The sequence below is a fragment of the Petromyzon marinus genome, chromosome 39 (assembly GCF_048934315.1).
Source record: "Petromyzon marinus isolate PM22_M1 ecotype Great Lakes invasive population chromosome 39, UKy_Petmar_22M1.pri1.0, whole genome shotgun sequence".
Taxonomy (NCBI): domain Eukaryota; kingdom Metazoa; phylum Chordata; class Hyperoartia; order Petromyzontiformes; family Petromyzontidae; genus Petromyzon; species Petromyzon marinus.
Window position 1 is genome coordinate 3830088 of NC_133705.1, and position 23557 is coordinate 3853644.

The 23557-nt window shown below is 48.2% G+C and overlaps 1 protein-coding gene across 8 annotated transcripts; it reads left to right on the forward strand.

Moving 5' to 3' along the window:
* The first annotated feature begins 4056 nt into the window (after positions 1–4056).
* Positions 4057–23557, forward strand: LOC116950569 (outer dynein arm-docking complex subunit 1-like). Of its 8 annotated transcripts, none has more exons than XM_076072820.1 (15): positions 4057–6634; positions 9807–9883; positions 11140–11239; positions 11874–12063; positions 12240–12362; positions 12746–12859; positions 15128–15195; positions 16926–17107; positions 17236–17364; positions 17472–17554; positions 18120–18288; positions 19296–19459; positions 19558–19661; positions 22232–22325; positions 22761–23557. In XM_076072820.1, exons 2-15 carry the CDS (start codon positions 9817–9819, stop codon positions 22863–22865), a joined length of 1692 nt encoding a protein of 563 aa, XP_075928935.1. In that variant the 5' UTR covers positions 4057–6634; positions 9807–9816; the 3' UTR covers positions 22866–23557. The 8 variants fall into 8 exon arrangements, with proteins under 8 accessions (XP_075928935.1, XP_032824362.1, XP_075928938.1 ...); XM_032968471.2 differs by having other exon boundaries at positions 9810–9883; XM_076072823.1 differs by having other exon boundaries at positions 4058–6634; positions 11143–11239.

Genomic DNA, 23557 nt, shown 5'->3' on the forward strand with positions numbered 1-23557 from the left:
AGCGACGTGGCCCCCATGATTCCTGCCACCAGCTCCCGCAGCCAGTCGCCCAAAGTCACCGCGTTCTTGGGTTTTGTTACCGGCATCTGCGTGGGGGTCACTCTCTCGCCATTATCATTACACTTTATTTGTGTTGGGACCACGTCGATTGCACCCCTCAGTGGTCCCCTCTCTAGGGAGGACTTGGTGTTTAATCCTGGCGCTTGTCTAGCGCGGGCGATCTGGGGGCAGTCTCTCACGAAATTCCCCCGTTGGTCGCATATATAGCACCCACGAGGAAGGGCGGTAACTCCATAAGAGGCCCCTTGCTCCCTCCCCCTTCCCCTCTCACTGCGCATTTGTTCGAGTTCTGCCTCTAGTTGAGACACTCGCCCGGTTATCCCCCCTACCTCGGCCTGGACTGTCTCCACTATAGACCGCAGCTTGTCCATATTTTGGTTCGCCTCCCCGCGTACTTGGGTCACCTCCCTGCGTACTTGGGTCACCCCCTCGCACAAATGGGTCACATGGCCGGCTATATCCCCTATGCCAGTCTGTAGCCCTGCCACCCATCCTGGGGCTGCCTCCCTGGGTCCCGGAGGCTCCCTCGCCCCCCCCCCCCCACACTCCTCCTCCTCTTCCTCCTCCAGAAGAAGGCTTGCGATGGTGCGCTCCCGTCCCAGCTCTCAGAACTGCGCGCTCTCACGTGCAAATCTCTCCCACACGTGCGCGCGCTCAACAAGGGTGTTAAGTGGGGGATAGGGGCAGTTCGCATCTGCCTGCCACCACACCATGCTAATCAGATACTGTTGCACTTTCTCGGTGGTGAGGTCATCAATGATCTCGCAGCGTACCCCGGGCGTGCGCTCTGCGTTAGCGAGCGCACGTCCTCGGCATAGTTGCGGAGGTCCTCGCCGGGCTGGCGGCGGCACGCATTTAATGCTGCCTTTGCCTCCTCACGGTCATACACACAAAAGCGTTGGCCGAGGCGGTGCATTACCTCTCCCCAATGCACTTGTACGCTTGTGGGTAGCCTTTCCACAAAATCAGCTGCTCGCCCATCCAAATAAATAGCTGCTGCAGCGCTTGCGCATCTGTCCTTAGCGTATGTGAGGTTGCAGGCAAACGACTTCCATGACGGAATCCCTTGCCCTGTGAATACACATCTTACCTTCGCTTGGGGTGGGGCGCATCTCTCCCTTGGAGGCGTGGGGGGTCGTACCACCTCTGACACCATATTGTGGGGGCTGATGCCCACCTCCCCACTCCATGTGAACGAGCGGGGCGCGACGTCCACCCCATCCACACCCCCCTCCGATCACCCGCCAATCGGGTGATCGGCCCCCTTGCGCCAGAGCCCTCTCTGAGGGACATAGCTAAGTGGCTGGCTCACCACCGCCCGGGGTTATCTCGCATACGCCCACGTACACCACCACTAATACGAAGGCGGCTGCGTGCATGCGTGCGCCCCTGCAGGCGCTCGCTTTACACAAAGGCTAGCACTAAAGAAAACGGTGGTATGAATATGTGCGCGCACCTCCGGGTGGTTAAGCCCTAATCTGCTTGCACATGTAGAGGTGCTAACTACTCACTGTTCGGTAACCTGCATTGCCACTAGGTATCAAAGGGGCAGTGCAGCGTTACCTCTGTGTGAATAACGGTTGGGGTAAGACGAGGTGAAGTGGATCATAGCCATAGTTTGGTAAGAACCAATCAGACAGTTCCACGTGTTAAAGTGGGATTGGTTAGACCTGGCCACAAACGGGTATAAGAAGGGTGAGCGCGCAGAGCGCAGGGAGTTCTCTCCCTACACGAAGACCGAAGCCTGGGCTGAAGATAGACAGGACCCTGGACCCAGCCTCCCAGCCCTTCTGAGAGCTAAGGCTCGGCGTATCCAGTGGTCATGACCCACCGAGCCAGCGGTGGGTCAGATAGCCTCCCCTAGGTCCAAGCCGGAGGACTCTAGGATAGCGGTAGACTCGAGAGTAAGTCCCGCCAAGACAGGAGGCTGTACCTCCTTAGGTTAGCAAGAGACCTGTGTGTAACTCCTGCTAAGTCCGGAGGCTGTACCTTCTTAGGGTATCGGGTGAGGGGACCGTATACCCCTTTGTGTTAGGAACTGTGTAAGAGAAGAATTACAATAAACAGTGTGCCTCATAAGAAGTTTATTCGTATTATTGGTTCTTTCGATAAAGTCACGTAGCAAGATCTGAAATCGCTGCAACCCTCAAAAAGGCTAAGATGCCAGCTAGCAACCTCAGCAAAGATGAGTGTTTTGAATTATATAAATTAAAAAAGAGGGATGACATTGTAATCCTCTCAGCCGACAAGGGCAATGCTACTGTTATCATGGCTAAAATAGAATATAACAACAAAATCAAAGAATTACTCGACAATGGCAGCAATATAAAAATAAAAAGAGATCCCACCAACAGCCTCGTCACACAAACCAACAAAATAATTTCTGATTCAACCGCATAAATTGATCAAACTAAACAGTTTTCGTTGAAACCTTCTGCTGCCAGGCCACCAAGATTATACGGATTACCAAAAATACATAAAGTACATACACCCCTTCGTCCCATCATCTCTACTATCAACTCCCCCACCTACAAACTAGCTCGTTTTCTGTCTGAAATCCTGCGGCCTTTCACTGGAAAAACCACCTCTGCGGTACAAAATTCTACTCACCTGGTATCGACAATCAAGGGTATTTCCCTGTCCCCAGACGTCCTGCTTGTCAGTTTTGATGTAGTTTCCTTATTCACCAAAGTTCCTGTACCTGACACCATCGCAATCATTGAAGACTTGGTTCATCAAGGACTAAACACTGAGGTACCCCCCCTGGTGAGACACTGCTTAACCAATACATACTTCACTTGGAATGGAACTTTCTACAAACTGAGGGCACCCCAATGGGCTCCCCCCTATCTCCGGTTATAGCCAACATTTTCATGGAGACATTTGAGACTGACGCCATCCAGACTGCCACTCTGCGCCCAACCTTATGGAAGAGGTACGTGGATGACACTTTTATCATCTGGCCACATGGCCGGCCTGCTCTAGACCAATTCTTCGACCACATCAATTCCATACACCCAGCCATCAGATTTACCATGGAAGTCGAAAAAGATGGCAAGCTACCTTTTTTGAATGTCCTAATAAAAAAGAGACCTGAAAGTTCAATGAGCCACTCTGTCTACAGGAAAGCTACCCATACGGATGCTTATCTGAAACCGGATTCCCACCACCATCCATCACAGAAGAATTCTCTCATCAAGACTCTGCACCATAGAGCCCAATGCATATCCGACCAGGAACACATAGGGAGTGAACTCAAGCACGTACACCAAGCTCTTAAGGCTAATGGTTACTCCGACTATACAATCCGCAAAGCTATCACTCAAACCATGAAGGACCCTCTTGAGGAGCCTTTCAAAACCATCACTTTACCCTACATTGCGGGAATCACAAAAAATATCTCTAAAATCTTGAATAAACACAAGATCCAGGTCCGTTTCAACACATTACATAAAATCCGTGATCTGGTTCCGTCTGCAAAAGATGTGATTCCGGACATACAGTACCCTGGTGTCTACAAACTAAGTTGCCTCTGTGGTAGTAGTTACATTGGAGAAACCAAACGACATGTCTCGGACCGCATTCGTGAACACAAAGCAGACCTTAAACACGGTAGAACCAACATCTCGGCCGTGGCAGATCACTGTTATAATTCAGTAGGCTCACATGACATTGACTTCTCCAAGAAAGAGGTTCTTTGCAAGCCATCGGGCTAACATGAGAGATTCGTTCATGAGGCTATCCACATATACAAACACAGAGACAATTTCAACCGAGAAGATGGACTCTGGCTTAGCAATCATTGGAAGGATTTGATAAACCATTTCGGGTCTTAATTGATTGTTTCACGCTTACGGTGGCTTTCAGAGAGCAAACATTAATTTTTTGTCTCCCCCCTCCTCTTTTCCGAACATAGATGGACTCGTCTTTCTAAACAGTCAAATTGCTATCCGTGGTGCTAACGTTTAAAAATAAATAAATACAAACCGCCACTTCTTTCAAATGTTTCTTGCCGTTGATTTTCACACCTGATGATGACTGTTTGTGTTACAGTCGAAACGTCGTGAGAATTTTATTGTTTTATATATATTTTATTATTTTATTGTTTCCCTTCAACATGACTTTACTGAAAGAACCAAGAATATGAATCATTGCAGTCACGAAAGCTTTAAATCAAAATTTAAGTGTATTCGTCATTATAAACACTATACACACAAAGGCTAGCGCTAAAGGGCTGCGCGAATTTGTGCGTGCGCCTCGCCGTCAATGCTATTGTTGCACGAACTCGCGCAAGCGCTTGTGTTTAAATACATGCCCACCTCACACACATCCTCAAATTAACAATACCACACCGCCACTACAGCTCTATGCTCACTCTCTCTTGCACACCGTCCGCCCCGCGCAGTCGCACCACACAAATTGCTGACACCACGCCGATGTTCTACTCACACACACAGAAATCACACTGCGCCGATACGCTGAACTAAAGTTTATTAACAGCGCAAATACTCTACCTGGAGGGGAAATATTTTGCGAGAAGAGCTTATCCTAACCCAGCACTCAAACGTCCTACCACGTACCTCATAGCTGTACTCACGGCGTCACATGGACGCTGTGAGAGTCGGAGGGAGAAGGACAAGCGAAAACTTCACCTATCACTGCCTCGTAGCAGCACTCGCTGGCATCACACGGATGGTGCAAGCAGCTCGAGGAGGCAGGACGGCAGGGAGTGGGTCTTGACGGCCCGGAGATTGAAGACAACTGACTTAAAATCGTCCTGGGTTACTCTTTTTGTTATCTAAACTTCAAAGGCCCAAGGTGACATCGTACCACGCAGCCAATCATGCGCTTACCCGTGCCGTCGTCCCTCTCCACCTTCTCTACCGCTGCCTAATCCCCTCACTTCAAAGGCCCAGGGTGGCATTGTACCGCGCGGCCAATCGTGCGCTTACCTACGGTTATCACTGCCCCCCACCCCTCACATGTGACCGGCAGGTGGCGGCGGCCACCCATCATCCCTTTGTCTTGCGCCCTTCTCGCTCAGGGTTCCGTCCTCCGTTCTCCCTCCCCGAGTTGTACCTCATTGCGGTTGGTCCCAGGGAACCTTTTCTTTCTGCTCCCATACAATTTTAAACCAATTTTAGGGGCATCGCAATGTAACCTGCCCTGCGAGGGTCGGTCAATCTCCTGGCAACGGGAAACCATGGGACTTTCCCTCTAGGTGCCCTTCGGATTAAAACCCGATGTGCCAGGCAATCCCCCGCCAGGACACTACGTGGGTGCGCTGCGTGCGGGTTTGTGTTTAGTGCAGGGGCCGGGAGAGAATCGCGGCGCTTGCGGAGTTGCTCCGCGATCGTGGCACCTCATATTTACGCGATCAAGCTAAAAAAATACAGGTAGTCCCCGACTTACGATACAGGTAGTCCCCGACTTACGATGGCGATGCGTTACGACGACCCCATCGTAAGTCGAAAATATCGTAAGTCGAAAATGGCCCTAGCCTACCCAGGAGTCTTAAAGAATGGTGAAAATTTAGCAAAACAGAGCAATTTACAGTACCGTACTGTATAAACGATATACTGTATGTGTTTATTCATTACAATACTGTATTGCACGGTACAATTTAAAGTAAAAAACAAGGTAAATTCTTAGCCTACCTATATGAACTGCAATTTTATCGAAGATTTTTTCAGGAAACAATATCTGCTATAAAAACTTTTAACATGCATTGAACGTATGTATCGTATCGTGGTAACCCTAAAATTAAATCGCTAAAGCTATGTTATCATACATGCATTGAACGTATGGTAACGTATCATATTCTACTGTACTCACAAAGATTGTCCGTCATCTGCATACTTGAACGATGCTGGGTTGTTGATGGCTACATTAACTTAGTTGTCGGAGGAGGATGGCGATGATAAAGTTACAGTATCGTACCTCGTACGCTGCTGCATTTGCCTGCCGCGCGAAATAAAAAAAATATTTTACAATTTTGTCATATCGCCATCGTCGCGATAGCCAACTTACGTGTTAAACTAACGAAGCGAGTTATCTCGCGGTGGAGAGATGTTATCTCCCTCGCCTGGTATGCAGGAGGTCGTGTGTTCTATCCCGGCCCTGACAAAACCTGCTGTCTATTTGGAGTTTGCGTGTCTCTCTCCCCGTGGTCCTGTAAAACAAAAAAACAATTCCGGGTTTTACGTTTTTTCTCCTCCCCCCACACATTTATAATCAACATCACCACACGCTTCGAGTGTTTGGCTGCTGCCATACATTCTCTAATGGCAACGTCAGCCACTTCGTTATGCTATCATTTGTGGCCAGGTCGCTTCTGAAAAAATAGCTAATAGCTCGGTGGGCCTTAGCTGCTAAAATAAAACATTACGTAGTTTTTTTAGTTTAGAGCTCTGTAGGGTACAGCGTCTGTAAATCGATGCGAGGATCGCAAAAGACGACAAGAATCGATTGTCCGTGACTCCGCCTTCGTGTCGCCGCGTACCCGGATGTCGACGCCGCGGGGGCAATGCGGGTGACGTCACCATAGCAACGAGACGCGGAGAGAAGCACACAGGTCGAGTTGCACTCCTCACACTCCTCACCTCACACTCCTCACACTCCTCACCTCACACTCCTCACACTCCTCACCTCACACTCCTCACACTCCTCACCTCACACTCCTCACACTCCTCACCTCACACTCCTCACACTCCTCACCTCACACTCCTCACACTCCTCACACTCCTCACCTCACACTCCTCACCTCACACTCCTCACACTCCTCACCTCACACTCCTCACACTCCTCACACTCCTCACCTCACACTCCTCACACTCCTCACACTCCTCACCTCACACTCCTCACACTCCTCACACTCCTCACCTCACACTCCTCACACTCCTCACACTCCTCATCTCACACTCCTCACACTCCTCACCTCACACTCCTCACATAGCAACGAGACGCGGAGAGAAGCACACAGGTCGAGTTGCACTCCTCACACTCCTCACCTCACACTCCTCACCTCACACTCCTCACCTCACACTCCTCACACTCCTCAGACTCCTCACCTCACACTCCTCATACTCCTCACACTCCTCACCTCACACTCCTCACACTCCTCACACTCCTCACCTCACACTCCTCACCTCACACTCCTCACACTCCTCACCTCACACTCCTCACACTCCTCACACTCCTCACCTCACACTCCTCACACTCCTCACACTCCTCACCTCACACTCCTCACACTCCTCACACTCCTCACCTCACACTCCTCACACTCCTCACTTCACACTCCTCACACTCCTCACCTCACACTCCTCACCTCACACTCCTCACACTCCTCACACTCCTCACCTCACACTCCTCACACTCATCACACTCCTCACCTCACACTCCTCACACTCCTCACCTCACACTCCTCACCTCACACTCCTCACCTCACACTCCTCACACTCCTCACACTCCTCACCTCACACTCCTCACACTCCTCACACTCCTCACCTCACACTCCTCACCTCACACTCCTCACCTCACACTCCTCACACTCCTCACACTCCTCACCTCACACTCCTCACACTCCTCACACTCCTCACCTCACACTCCTCACACTCGCTTCTCACACTCCACACCTCACACTCCTCACACTCCCTTCTCACACTCCTCACACTCCTCACCTCACACTCCTCACCTCACACTCCTCACACGCCTCACACTCCTCACCTCACACTCCTCACCTCACACTCCTAACACTCCTCACACTCCTCACCTCACACTCCTCACTCCTCACACTCCTCACCTCACACTCCTCACACTTCTCACACTCCCTTCTCACACTCCTCACACTCCTCACCTCACACTCCTCACACTCCTCACCTCACACTCCTCACCTCACACTCCTCACACTCACTCCTCGCTCGCTTCTCACTCCTCGCTCGCTTCTCACTCACTCCTCACACTCCTCACTGGCTTCACACTCCTCACAATCCTCCCCTCACTCTTGCCACTCACTGCTCATACTCTCACTGCGAACCCTATCGCACCTGTGGTGTGATTATGCTGGTGGTGAGGCATGGTAGTGAGGCTGTGGGTGATGGTGGTGAGGCTGCCTGGTGATGGTGGTGAGGCTTTGTGGTGATGGTGGTGAGGCTGTGTGTGATGGTGGTGAGGCTGCCTGGTGATGGTGGTGAGGCTACGTGGTGATGGTTGTGATGCTGCCTGGTGATGGTAGTGAGGCTGTGTGTGATGGTGGTGAGGCTGTGTGGTGATGGTAGTGAGGCTGTGTAGTGATGGTAGTGAGGCTGTGTAGTGATGGTGGTGAGGCTGCCTGGTGATGGTGGTGAGGCTGCGTGGTGATGGTGGTGAGGCTGCGTGGTGATGGTGGTGAGGCTGTGTGGTGATGGTGGTGAGGCTGTGTGGTGATGGTAGTGAGGCTGTGTGGTGATGGTAGTGAGGCTGCGTGGTGAGGCTGCGTGATGATGGTGTTGAGGCTGTGTGGTGATGGTAGTGAGGCTGTGTGGTGATGGTGGTGAGGCTGTGTGGTGATGGTAGTGAGGCTGTGTGGTGATGGTGGTGAGGCTGTGTGGTGATGGTAGTGAGGCTGCGTGGTGATGGTGAGGCTGCGTGGTGATGGTGGTGAGGCTGCGTGGTGATGGTGGTGAGGCTGTGTGGTGATGGTAGTGAGGCTGTGTGGTGATGGTAGTGAGGCTGTGTGGTGATGGTGGTGAGGCTGTGTGGTGATGGTAGTGAGGCTGTGTGGTGATGGTGGTGAGGCTGTGTGGTGGTGGTGGTGAGGCTGTGTGGTGATGGTAGTGATGCTGTGTGGTGATGGTAGTGATACTGTGTGGTGATGGTAGTGAGGCTGTGTGGTGATGGTGGTGAGGCTGTGTGGTGATGGTGGTGAGGCTGTGTGGTGATGGTGGTGAGGCTGCGTGGTGAGGCTGCGTGATGATGGTGTTGAGGCTGTGTGGTGATGGTAGTGAGGCTGTGTGGTGATGGTGATGAGGCTGTGTGGTGATGGTGGTGAGGCTGTGTGGTGATGGTAGTGAGGCTGTGTGGTGATGGTGGTGAGACTGTGTGGTGATGGTAGTGAGGCTGTGTGGTGATGGTAGTGAGGCTGTGTGGTGATGGTAGTGAGGCTGCCTGGTGATGGTGGTGAGGCTGCGTGGTGATGGTGGTGAGGCGACGTGGTGATGGTGGTGAGGCTGTGTGGTGATGGTGGTGAGGCTGCGTGGTGATGGTGGTGAGGCTGCGTGGTGATGGTGGTGAGGCTGTGTGGTGATGGTGGTCAGGCTGTGTGGTGATGGTGGTGAGGCTGTGTGGTGATGGTGGTGAGGCTACCTGGTGATGGTGGTGAGGCTGGCTGTGCGGTGATGGTGGTGAGGCTTTGTGCTGATAGCGGAGTTCTGCTCTTACACGGATGTGATGATGTTGCCCGGCGACCCGAGTTCGAATCTTGCTCACGGCCACCACCGGTGACGATTATCTGAACCGGTCCTGGGCCTCCCCTAAATCGACTCAGCCTCAAATAAGTACCTGGTACGGTGTGTAAACATCGCCACCAGGGAGACAAATGCGGCTGGGCGTGGTGTTGGCCACCCACCCCCTCGTGTGCCGTGATGGCCTTAAATAGGTGCTCGCTTACAGCACCTTCCCCAACAGTCTGTTAAGGATAAACGGGGGATCTTCGTCTCTGTATATTTTAAGCAAGTCGTGTGGTGGTGATGGAGAAGTGTCTCGCACAGCAGGAGCAGGATGCCTCGGGGCCGATCTGCGCGCAGCCCGCTGTCCGACATGAGTGACGTGGATCTCGATGGCCTGGGTAATCTCATCCCGCCGCACGTATGGCCTTACAAAGGCCTCGCTACTGGAGATGACGCGGCCCAGCGATAGCACGTTCGCCGCTCGTTGCAGAAGGTTTACGGTTCGAATCCAGCGGCCGCCATGAATTATTACTACACACACCGTCTGCTAGCGTTATTCGCAAGAGCAGGTCATTGCGTCCACATTTGTTAAATTGACCCCCAAATTACTCAATTGGGATCACACATTTTAATCATCGCCACCTGCTTTCCAGACTCATGCCCCAAATCACTCTTGAAAATCAGACTCACCCCGATCTCTTTTGTTAATCACCTGGTTCAACTGTCCCTGCAGTGGAGGACAAAAAAGGCAGACTTAGGTACCCTATCCCTTCACCCCTTATCAGCTGAAAGCTAGATATGCGGGTACTGGCAAGAACTGGTTCAGTGAAAACACAACTCAAGTGAGGTCTGTGATCAAAGGAGAATTTGGTCTATGAATGGACAATAATCTGTGGGGGCAGTACTGAATCCCTTCATTGAAGCAAATACAACGGAGACATCTCAGTCATGTTCATTGTTCTGGAGCTCGCCACATTCGCTGAGGAGGATACAGCCTTGAAGTCTGTTTGGGATTTATAACGTGTGGATATCACCTTTCCTGTCCGAGCAGTCATGTGACAGTAGTAACCTTAAGTTACAGGGTGTGATGTTATTGATTAGTTCTGCTGCTGTCCATGTTCATTCAAAATCATTTAGATTGCTTTTGTTTAATAAAGCACGGTCTTTGTTTGACTGGGTGGAGTCACGTGGTCATCATTGCAATGCTGTATCCAACGTCGTCACATTTTTGATGTGCATATGATGATATCGAGATGCTGCAAAACAATATGATAATTTGTCTTTGTAAAAGTTAAGAACTCATCTTCATTACTTTGCAAATATTTTTTAATACAGTATTCACCATAATCTGTCTGCTTGGTTGTTAATTAATAGGCTGAAGTATGCACATTGTCTTGCTTAGATGCCCTGCCTGGGCTGTCTGGGTCAGGGCGCCCAGGTGCAAGGGGAGGGTCGGGGTTTGGGCCTTCCAGCCTCTACTGTGTCAATGACTAAAAACCTGGGCCGTCATTGAGTTTAATGGCCCTGTAATGTGACACTGTCGCAGGTTAACTGACGAAGCCGAGTTTCTTTGTTTCGCATGGGATCAAATGGCTGAGAGTTCCATGTGGGAGCATTTCACCATTTTGCTTCAGCCCTTTTGTCTATTCCACAGCAGAAGGGGAACTGAGCAAGCTCCAGCGGCAGTGCCGCATCATCGAGGGTGACCGGCAAACGTACAACATGGAGTCCCAGGATCTTATCCGCAGGCAGATGTAATACAGCCCTTCTACCTATCTCTAAAAAACATGCTTGGATCATGCTGACAATGTGAAGGCTTTGAGTGCCCGCCTTACTAAAATTACCTTAACAAAGCACTGGTGTGGTGTGGCTACGTCCCCCGTGTTCAGTGGATGTATGATGAGCCGCTTGCATTCCCCTTTCTCTGTCTTTACACCATTGTGCTCTCTCCAGTACCTATCCCTTTGTGACATGCAGAAGGCAGTGAGGCCCCATGATTGTTGACTTTCTCTCTCAATTAAATATATTTGCCCGCTGTAGGCCAACATTTTTTTTGGTAAGCTAAACTATTAAACTATTTTTATTTTCCCAGGTTAAGCCTACTGAGCTATATAATTATTTTTCAGAGGCGACCTGGCCACAATGATAGCTCAACGAAGTGGCTTATGTGGAAATGTATAGCAGCCAAATACTCTCAACGCATGTTTCTAAATGAGGGGACAAAACCCGGAGGACCTGGAGAAAAATCCACGCGACTACGGGTGTAGTACATGCAAACTCCAAATATACAGCAGGCGTAAGCGTCGGGATCGAACCCACGGCCTCATGTATACTAGGCGAGGCAGATAACATCTCACCACCATGGCGGTGGTTGTGTTGGCCCGACAGGTCCGAGATCTTCAAGCTGGAGAAGGAAAAGGAGGATCTGTTGCAGAGCGTCCGTTTATCGGAGCGCAAAAGCATGAGACTGCGGGACCAGGAGTGCACAGAGAACCTGCGAGCCATGCTGGAGCTGCGCGAGGCGCTGGAGAGTGACATCAGCCAAGAGAGACGCAGGCTGGACGAGCTCGATGTACAGGCAGGGATTCCTCACAGACTCGCAGCCTCAAAGCATTAAAGCTCGTCACTCCACTGACTGGTGTACAGTTCAATCGAGACTGTATTAAGTGCGAAGGGACAGGTGAACGGTTGGTTTGACTCGTGCACATGGTGGGTGTGCGTGTCTCACGTGTGCGCGTGTTTGGCGGGTATCAGGTGAAACAAATGGAACGGAAGATGGAAGCGGAGAGGAGAAAGTCAGGGGGCTCCTCTGGCACACGCACACACGTGACACGGGCGCACAAGTACACGCATGTGCTGGAAAATCGACTCGACACGGTACGTCACACAACACGTCCAGCACTCTTGATGTCCTGTGAAAATGTGTTTTTGCGTGATAAATTGTGCTTCCGGGCAGTAAAGAAGCTGGAAAAGCCACCTTTAAACCTTTTTTATCCTGACAAGATTTGGTAGCGAAATTTTACGTCACGCTACCTTCATCATGGGGTTGAGACAATATCCTTCCTATTCCCAATGACATGGTCACAAATGCTTGAGAGCTCAGAGCATCACATAATGGGTTACATCAATCACTGTCGGCCAATCGCATCATATGATAGGTTAAACTATTAAAAGGCAAAGCACAGGCAAGTTCAAGTCGAGTGGTATGTTTATGGGCAGAGATGCATTGTTGCTAAATGCGCCTACACCTGTATTTGCAGGCGCTGAGCAAGTTTAACGTGCAGCTGACCCAAAATGCAAGACTGCGAGAAGACATTGAGAGCCTGAGAGTGGAGCGTGAGCACTTTGAAAATATCTACAGGAAATTGCTAAAGGTATGAACACAATGTTGTACACCACTACCCTGGTGATTCGATTATTTGCCTCAATTTGATTTTATAATTGATGGTAGTTTTTAGCATTGCAGTGAATGATAGCACCTCTAATGACTGCATGGGGAATGTGAATCGTTTACCACGAATATGATTCTTTAAATAACATCTGTTTACTGATAATGCAATTCAATGCATGTAATCGTGAGGTTAAGAAGTGATATTAAGTGAATAGATTCATTAATTAATTAACAATAAGCACGTAATTTGATTGTATACAGTCGTATCTGTGATGAGGTTTTCAGGTTAGTGATGTGCCATTCAATTAGGGTTGCCACCTAGTCGGGTTTGACCCAGACAGTCTGGAAATTGGCATCTGCGTTTGGGTGGCAGGGTTTTAATTGTATTGAGTTTACATTTATTACGGTATATTGCACGGTTTTGATAGACAAAGCATGACAGAGAAATATGTCTGGGCTTGGTCTACAGTGGAAAAGGTGGCAATGCTGCGTTTAGTGAAGTGTGCTGAGCTCTCCTGTGACTGCGAGTGGCTGCCATGCCGCATTGCAACCACTCGCAGTCACACAAGGAAAGCGAGACAGAAGCATGATATTGTTTGGCTCGTAAGACGTTGAGGCACGCTTATTTTCACAATGCAGTACAGTGTGGATTTATTTATCATGTGAATGCAACCACATCTCAAAACACTCTACAACACAGTGGGACACTGGCCTCCTGGGGAAAGGAAAGGTATGTTTGTTCACATTAGTTATGTCCTGGCTGTGCCAGCTGTCTGTGTATGTGGCTCATTATTGGTTCTGGACCCCAGTTACTCTGTCCTGGGCTGTTGCTCTGCTCTATCCTGTGTTTCCTTGCCCTGACCCCCACCCCTCATCTTTCTTCAATCCTGATGTGGTTCTTTATTTTTGTGAATTACTATGATATATAGTTCAATTCAGATGCTATTAATTTACATTTTCTGCTGGGGTTTTTGTATTTTATGAGCAAAAATACAGTCTTGAGCCTGGACTTGAACTGTGGCAGAGAGAGTCAGCAGAACGGGCAGCAGCAGGAAGGGAGTTCCATAATTCTGAAGCAGTAGAGGAGCAGGAGTGATCTCCCACTGAACAAAGGTTGATGGGGGCTGCAATATAAATATTTGGTTGATAGAGCTGAGAGTGCATCAGGGTGTGTAGAGGGAGATGAGAGAGAATAGATAGGTGAGCACGTGGAAGATAGTATAGTGTGATAGGAGGAGAGAGCGCATGGAGCGGAGTAGATTGGGATGAGAAAAAACAGAGTTTACGGCGAGCAGTAGAGGTAAGCGGGTAGTGGTAGGCATGAATGTGTCCATGTAGAATCTTGAAGATGCTGAGCATAGTTGTAGTTGATCCAGGATGGGATTGAGAGCCAGTGGAGAGATCAGAGTATTGGGATGATGTGGTCTCATTTACTGATGCTGGTGAGGAGTCCAGAAGCAGCAATGTAAATCATCCGGTGTGTGGAGGAGCAAGATTTGAGGAGGGTGTAGAGGAAAGAGTTGCAGTAGTTGAGCAGAGAGGTTATGAAGGCATACACAAGGGTCTCAGCGGTGGCTGGAGTGATGAAATAGTGGATGTGGGAGATGTTGCACAGATAGAGGTATGATGTCCTTCACAGTTGAGAAATGTGGGACGAAAATGAGAGCTTGGGCACCATGACGATTCCAACGTTTCATATACTCTGAACACTTTTTCACATGATGCCCTTGAGTTTGATGGCATTAAACCACCTACTTTGTAACGGCAGTGTTGCGTATCTGATGCTGTAAAACAGAGCTCATGCGCCACTTAATGATACCTATTTGGAAGCTAAAATGTATTGCTTGCATAGGCAGGGCAGGTAGACATGTGGCTCTGAAAGCCAAATTCAGATTCCATATGTGGCTTCCAATGTTACGTCCTAATCTCCTGAAACTTAACTTAAAGACAGATAAAACATTTTATTATAAAGACAGATTCTTCAAGGAAGGTGCAGCAAAAAACGCTACCTCTCATCTGCGTAAATCTAGATATATCCTATTTGTGGTTATCTGCAAAATATACTCTTATCATGAGGTACTCGTTAAAATGCCTCTTCATCGTCTGGTAAAAAAATAGCAAGGGCTTCTCAATATCCTTTGCCTTCTCAATAAATATACAAATACAAACAAATAGACCAAAATAACAAAGGTAGCATTGTTCTTGCAGGGTTTTCGCTTGTATTTCCCCTGCTGTGTGTGTGTGTGTGCAGGAGCTGCAAGACACTCACCACGAGATGGACATCGTCATGGACACGTCTACGGCAGCTTATGACTCCAGGTAGTAAGTTTTATTCTGATTGTTCAGGCTGAGGAAGAGTGAAAAGTCAAAACAATAAACTCCCAGTGGGCAGTACTTTCACACTCAAAAGTAAAAGTGATTTCTTGCTCAAATAAGTATGCAGCTAGTGCTCGTCTCCTGCTTACAACCCTAATCCAGGAAGTTAAAATTCATAAATCCTATGACAAGGGCAAGTGCGTCCATGGGACAACCATTGTTAACGTCCCCATTGAATGGCACCTATTTTATGGACCCTTGAGGGATGATGGGCTTATTTTCAAATGCGACCTGGCCTGTGAACTCTGACCGGTGAAGAGTGTCTGTGTGTGTATGTGCCAGTTTGTTGCATTCACTCATTTATTTAGTGGATTTAAAACCGGGCGAGAGTCAATTGAGCCTACAGGTCTCTGTGTCATAGGAGATCACGGTTAGTAAACGAAATACAGGAATAGAATGCAATTGCACAACTCTGAAAGTTTTTTTTTTTGTAAAATATCTCGAACAAAGCTCTTGTGACTGTAAGTTAAATACGTTCCTTGAAATAGGCAAAAGATCACAAATACAATACAGTATGCCCATTACTCTTTACAGGAAGACCTTGTGTAGTGCGACTCCGTAGAACACTGATTCATTATAGCGCTCTTTGTCCTGGAGAACGTTTTTTTCTTAAACATTAAGATCCAAAAATCTAAAGAGTGCCTACGAGTGAGAACACGCAAGGTGCCAAGGAAACGCACCTACAACCATCTTTACATTTACTCAGCTAGTGAGAGCGATGTCCGCTTTGAGCCAACCCGAAACCCACCCCCCCCCCCCCCACGATTCGAACATCACAATTCGTGGCCACGATTACCAGTTTAAAAAAAAAAACATCACGTTCCTGGTAGTAGCTCCTCAAACCTCGTCTGCCACCGCTGTCATGTTGGAGCACAGCAGAATGCACTGGTGAGTACAGTACATAATACTTATGATATTATAATAGGAAATACATTTTCATAATAAAATAAGGTTTACCATTTGTATTATTACTAGCACGATTACCTATATCCCAATTAAGCCCTCATATATTGCTCATACGTAAAAAAGAATGTTTTCTGGAATGCATCACAATAAATACAATGGTATAATGCCCCCTTTTTAGCGAGGATTCGATTACCGCTCACTTCTCCATGAATGTGTCTTAAGCTCTAAGTGAGGTCTGCATTTAGTTTATTTTGCCAATTTTAAACAAGACCCTCCACCACCTGACAGAGCCAGTCAAATCAAGTTGTCACATGGGTAAATGTATCAATTGATTTGGATTTTTCAGCAAATCCGAGCACTGGAATGCAAGCACAGTTTTGGCAATTGTTATACAACGTTTCTCTGCAGATTACATCCAGCAACATCAGATGTTATCAAGGGCTCAGTTTTCCCTTGAAAGAGCTTCCTGGTCCAGGTTCTTAAATAGGTGCCATGATGTCATCAGCACAATCATGCATGTGATCCAGTTTAATATTGAGAGTTGATTGCTATTTGATTGGTTGTGACAGTATGCTAACAGATTTAGAAACCATCAAAAGCATGAGTACTCGAATTTTTGGAACAATTAATGCAGCCTCTCATAGGCGAGTTATTGAGAGGGAACAGGAATACATAGTAGAAGATATACCTGCCGGATTGTCCCGGGTTGGCGAGACATCTCTGAGGGAGTTGTGGCGCGATGCCTATGGTGGCACGTGCACGAGCAGGGATGAGGCACGCACTAAAGTGGCGCTGCTGAGGGAGAAGGCCGACAAGGACGGCGCCCAGTACGCCACCGAGATGAAGGAGCTGCAGCGCCTGCTCGACCATGAGCAGCGACTCCGCGATTTCATGGGAGTCAAGGGGCAAGAGAGAGTCAGCTTGGAGACTGGAGCGCTGTACAGAAAAGGTCTTGCACAGCGGCCGGCATCCTCACCCACCCACCATGTTCACTTCTCACGTCTCTACAGCAGGCCTGTTACACGATTTTTCACCCGACCTGTCATGTGACCTGTTATGCGCCTACTATTCATACAGACGAGGTTGAGAAAAGGCAGCGGGAGCTCGTGCAGGAGAGTGTGGAGTCGTACGAAGCCGCCTTCCAACAGATCCATGCCATCACACACGAGGACGACCTTGACACGCTCGTGGGAGCCTTCATTGAGGGTGATTGTTCGCACTGTCGCTGAGACTCGGTTGTTTCCAAATGAACACAGATGATGCACGACTAAAGGCTGACGTTCACAATGCCAAACCAATGCCTCTTGTTGCAGTGGAGGATCGTAACTTTGCACTCTTCAACTATGTGAACGAACAGAACAATGAAATAGAATATCTACAGGATCAGATTGCAGAGGTGAGTTTGTGTGAAATATTGTAATTAGAAAGTATTTTTTTTGGTTAAATGAACATTGCGGTAGTGCTCATCTCCTGTTTACAGCTCTGAGTCAGTGGTAGAAATTCCACGTTCCTATGGTGGGAGTTAACCTCTCCATAGGCAAGACACTGTTGATTTACCCATAAAGTGGTGTTCGTTTTATGGACCCTGGTGGAACGATTGGTTGAGTCAAGCCCCAACCAGAACTTTAATTCACAACCTTCCCTTTGCAAGCCACTCACTCTACCACTGAGCCACCTGACTATCAATAGTTTATTACATCACAGCTAAGGGCTCCGAGAGTTCCATTTCTTTATTATGTTTGCGTCGATTATATATATCCTGTTAATGCGTTGTTGAAAATATTAATAGAATTTTAAAAAGGGGGACATTTTTCAATGTGCTTCCCAACAACAAATGCTGGGTGTGGTGTTGGCCACATTACCCTTTTGTACATTGCGCTGATCTCGTAGGCACTCACTAAAAGCACTTGCCCCAACAGTAGTCCACGTAGGCTACATGGAGCTCCTCGTGTTTGTGAAAGATCGTGAGAGCAATGCAGGAGTTTGAGCAGCAGGAGGCATCGCTGGAGCAGGCCCGGCAGGTGCAGCTCCGCGATCTGGAGACGAGGCAGAGCAAAGCAGCGGTGCTCACGGATAGTCACACGTCTCATAACGCGCTCGCCACCCGGGCCCTACAGCGCTTGAAGGACGGTGCGATTCCTGCAAACGCCGCGCCAAACGAGCTGCCCGCTGGAGCGCCTTACAAGCTTAAAGTTATTTATGGGCGGCTTTTAAACGCATAATAAATACAAATGGAAATTTGACTGCATAGCTTGAGTTAGCATTACAGGAAAAATGGATGCATACAAGGTGCAGGACCGGAAGCATAATCGACGGGGCCATGAGAGAGCGTTTGGTAATGTCTACCGCTAAACTTGAGAATTTAGAATTTGTATACTAACATTTACCAGCTTGTTACATTCCCACTCATTTACTGTTTGCCTTTGTGGTCTACGGAGACCGGTTGGGAAGAGGACGACTTGAGCAACGTCTGCTTTCGAAGTAACATGCTTAAACACCGTATTAAAGTTGAAATGTGGATCTAATCAAGGCTATGGAAACCTCAAATGAAAGGAGACAAGAGGACTGCTCGCAATGCCGACTGCGGGGCCTCGGGTTCCGCCCTGAAGTCGTTACTGCTAGAACTCTCACTGGGGCTCCACTGAGAAACAGGAGAAACAGCTCACCACATCAGAATCAATATTTTTTTGCTTCTATTCAAATACGCTGAATTTGTCACCATTTTCCAAAATGTAATTGTTTGTCTTTAGTGGCCATTGGTTGCATCACGTGATGTGATGGAATCTGTTACATGTAGCTTAATTTGACTTAAAACTCAGATCTAAACATTTATTCCAGAAGATGTAAACATTACTACAAGTGCAAGGTCCGCTTTTAGGACTGATGTTTACTTTGGTAAAAATGCTAATTTAATTATTGTCAGTATCATGTATGTAATATGCAGCTGTTGGCTTAACAGAGATGAGCGTTGAGTATTTGAAGAATCTAAATTATTTTGTTTAAGCAGGTGGGGACTCAAAAGACAAGCATAGTCTCATTTGCAAGTGTAACCTCGGAATGTGTGTTATGTTAAGCATTTCACTGCGTGCACACAAGCTGGCGGTGTTGAGTGACCCACAGCTGAGCGTGTCGTGCAGGGGTGGAACTGCTCTTCACGAATCTGCAGTGCGATCGATCGGAGATCGAGGAGCTGCTGTCTGGAGCAGGCGGGATCCAAGACTCCACTGTGATGCATTACCTTGGCAACATTGAGCACAAAGCGAACCACCTGCTGACTGTGCAGTCCTACCTCTCTCTTAAGGTAGACACCGCACACGTGACCGGTGTCTCTCTTGAGGAAGATGATGTCTCTGTCTCTGCGTACATGCTGCCCTGTCTCCGTCTGTGCTGTGCACTCAGGATGACGAGAAGCCGTTTGAGTCTCCAGATGGAGCACGGATACTTCTGGGACAGTCTCCGCTGGAAACGGTGCCTGACCTCGCAGTGCAACTGCCTTCCCCTGGGTCAGGCCCTCACTCACAGCAGCACTTAAGACAATCGCATTGCCTTTACTGCAGCCTACTGAGAGTCAATTCAAGTTTCGAATGTATTTTGTGTAACCAAGTGCAAGCTGAAGAGGATAAGAGTGTCTCATATCTACGAATAACCTGGGTCACCAAAATTATTAAAAGAAAAAAATATAAAAAGTACAATAACAAAGTAAACCGTGTTACAGGAAAAAAAAAACAGCTCCCACCGAGTATTCAACATTCCTACTTTGCTAGCCCCAGTGATTGCCCATTGTTTCATGAGGATACGCGAGGGACAGTATCAGTCCCCTGGGTCATCGATACGTGTGTCCACAGAACCTCCAGAATGCGCTTACTGTGATGTTTTTGAGTGTTCTTTTGGTAGTTAATTTAAGGTGGGGAGGCGGGGGAGAACCAACCTCTCACACCCATCCAACACCCTAATTTGTCACTGTGATAGATGTAAGAACACCAACTCCTCACACTCATTCATGGCCACTAACACACACACACAAAAACCCCCCATATAGCCTTTAAAAGACTGTTAGGGCAAGAGGGCTGCTAGCGATCACCTATTAAGGCTGGCACGGCGCATGAGGGGGTGGATGGCCAGCAACACACACGTCGGCCTTTGATTATCCAGTGGTGAGGTTTACATGCTGTGCCAGGTACTTATATAAGGATGAATCGACCTTAGGAGAGGCCCAAGACTTGTTCACATATTTGTTACTGATGTTGGCTTTGAGCAACAATCTCACTCCAGTCACCAGGTTCATTGTTCAGTTTGCTAACCACAATACAAATGCTCTCCAGCACACAACAACAGCTACTATTCGTCACTAAGTGGCGGCGACCTTTCCACAGCGCTTGTGGCAGCCTAGGTGCACTTTCAGGTCACGGGAAGTATTCAAGGCTCCCTGACAGGAGGTCAAGGGACCTGGCAGATGCACCACCTGTGTTCCCCACTGTGCCAACTTTGTTGGAGAGCGACTGCCTCCAACTGCCCAATAACATTCTTCACGAGGCTCCTCCATAGAGGCTGATCTTAACACTGCTGGTACAAATCATCGGCAAGTCCATTGGGCTCCATATTCTCCTGTACCACTTCAGCCCACCTCTTTTCTAGCCTGTACTGTGCCAATTTATCCCCTTCTCTCCAAGCAAACAGAAGCTACTTGGGCATGCGATGGCTGGGCATGCAGGCTACATGACCCAGATAAACAGCCTCACCTGCCAAAGGAGCTCACTTTTTCAAGGATCTGTGAACTCACACAATCCAGTCTGATTAAACTCAGGATGGATCGATTATAGACAGGCCAACCAGAAAGTTTCAAGCCGGTCCAGATCTTCCTTTAAAGGCATCCACGTTTTGCAAATCTAGTGAAGAGAGGACATAACTGTTCCCAAAAAGACCGAGAGCTTCATATGGTGTGATAGTTCAGGCAGCTTCCATACAGATTTACACAGCCAATGAAAAGATAATGGCGCTTGACTGATTCGAAGTGATACCTCTGCTGCCAAACCGGAGCTGGTCATAAGCACACTGGCTATGTATGTGAACTCCTCCACTCTCCACAACTGCCCCATTACAAATTTGATATTTGCTTTGTTTTTGGTGGGGCTTATGGTAAGGCCCCACCTATTTGTTGCATGCACCAGATTTAACAAAAGCATATCTAACTCCTTCTCAGAGTGATCATCATCACCATACGTAACATGGTTGACCAGTATGGAGCCATTCCTTGACCTTACCAGGGCATCACTCAGCCTCCCATTGTTGCTGTACCAGATGGAAATTCATCTGTTCAATAGTGTAGGGACCAGAGGACATCTCTTTTGCACAGAAACAAAAGGAAATTGCTCTGACTACTGGTCATGTAGCTTTACATGGGCCTGCCCACCATTTAACTACCGAAAACATGAATATCCAAAAATCCCTGGCCTATTAATCCTATTATAGGCCTTGACCAGGTCAACACAGCAGAGATGTAGGTCCTGTTAAAATGCCCTATACTTCTGCCGTAGCAGACGGACCAACTATATGACATTTAATTTTTCGATTTAAAGCTTTCGTGACTGCAATGATTCATCTTCTTTGGTTCTTTCGGTAAAGTCACGTAGAATGAGAATAAAATAATAAATTGATAAAATAAAATAACAAAATAATATTCTCACGACGTTTCGGCCACAACACAAGCGGCCTTCATCAGGTGAAGGGGCGAGACACTCCAGCGCTGTCCTACCAGACAGTCTCGCCCCTTCACCTGATGAAGGCCGCTTGGGTTGTGGCCGAAACGTCGTGAGAATTTTATTGTTATTTTATTTTATCAATTTATTATTTTATTCTCATTCTACGTGACTTTACCGAAAGAACCAAAGAAGAACTATATGACATCTTTGCAGGACCATGCCGGTCTGAAACCAGACTGGGGCTTCACAACCCTCTCGGCATGGCTGGCAAGGGACACTCAGTCACACACACCCACTCACATTCACAAAGAGGATTCTCATTCACACACTCGCACACTCACACGCGTGGCCACATTGGTGCTGTGTTATGGTAGAGGGGAACAGGACAGTGGCTCTGAGTCATCGGTTTCGGAGGAAGAGCAGCGCCCACTCACGCAAGCCGAACTTCGCGAGAAGATCATCAGGGGGGTGAGTGTTCCACTTTTCTGTTATTTCAGCCTTCAGCTTTCCTAAGTCTTGTCTCCGAGTGAGTTTTTGTGTGTGTTAAGCACCACAGTGAATGTGTGTGTGCGTGTTTGTTTAAACCCCTATGGGGAGCGGTGATGTAGCGGATAGCGACCCGAGTTCGGTTCCTGCTCATGGCCAACACCAGTAACAAATATCTGAACCGGTCCTGGGCCTCCCCTAGGTCGACTCGGCCTCAAATGAGTACCTTATGTGGTGTTTAAACATCGCCACTGTGGAGACAAAGGCGGCCGGGCGTTGTGCTGGTTACTCACCCCTTTGTGTGCCATGCCGGCCTTTATAGGTGCTCGCTAGCAGCACTTGCCCCAAACAGTCTAAAGTCTACATGGGGGGTCTTTGTTGTACCGCACAATAAGTGTGTGTCTGTGTGGCGAGCAGGTGTTGCGCAGGGAGGAGAGGGCTGGTGGGGGGAGGCCGCAGCTGGAGCAGGACGGTCCTCACGACACAAGGGCTCCAATGTCTGAGCGGAGGGAGCGTCATTAAGAACCTTGGCCCGGCAGAGTGGGAAAGGGCTCCAGTCCCAGGTTCCTCTGGCCGAGCTGATACACCCAACTCCGCTGTTATTTTTTTAGAGGTCTTTTCTCGATGGCGCTGTTGAAATGTTCAGTTTGGTCAGTTAATAATCGTGTGATGGTGCATCGGTCTCATAATTGGAATCGATCCTTATGCTCCAGGTGCAAGCATTGACTCATGCATGTGAGAGTTTATTATTTACATTTATATTATAATGTGCAGCCTTTCGTGAATACACTGTTGGATGAAGCTTCCCCGTGACTTTCAGTTGTGGGGATTGTTTGGCCATACGACAACAATGCTGCTTGGTGAAGGTAGGTAAAGGGAAGAGGACTTGGGCCAGTTCAGATTGCATTTACCACTGATGTTTGTCCTGGCTGAGAATTGAACACAGGTTACCAGGTTTATCGTGCAGTGCACTAACCACTGCTCCGTCACTTCACCCTGCGTTGTATGTAATTGGGATATGTGACCTCTGCAGCCACGAGAGGCCTACAATGTGCCCTGGGGATATAAATTAGATTCATGCTGCATTAGCTCAAATTGGCAGATCACGGTGATTAAATGATTGTTTTGTGCCTTGCTGTGATAATTGATTATGCAGTGTTTTTGCAAATATCTTTAATCCAATAAATCTTATAGAAATAAATAATCAGAGATAA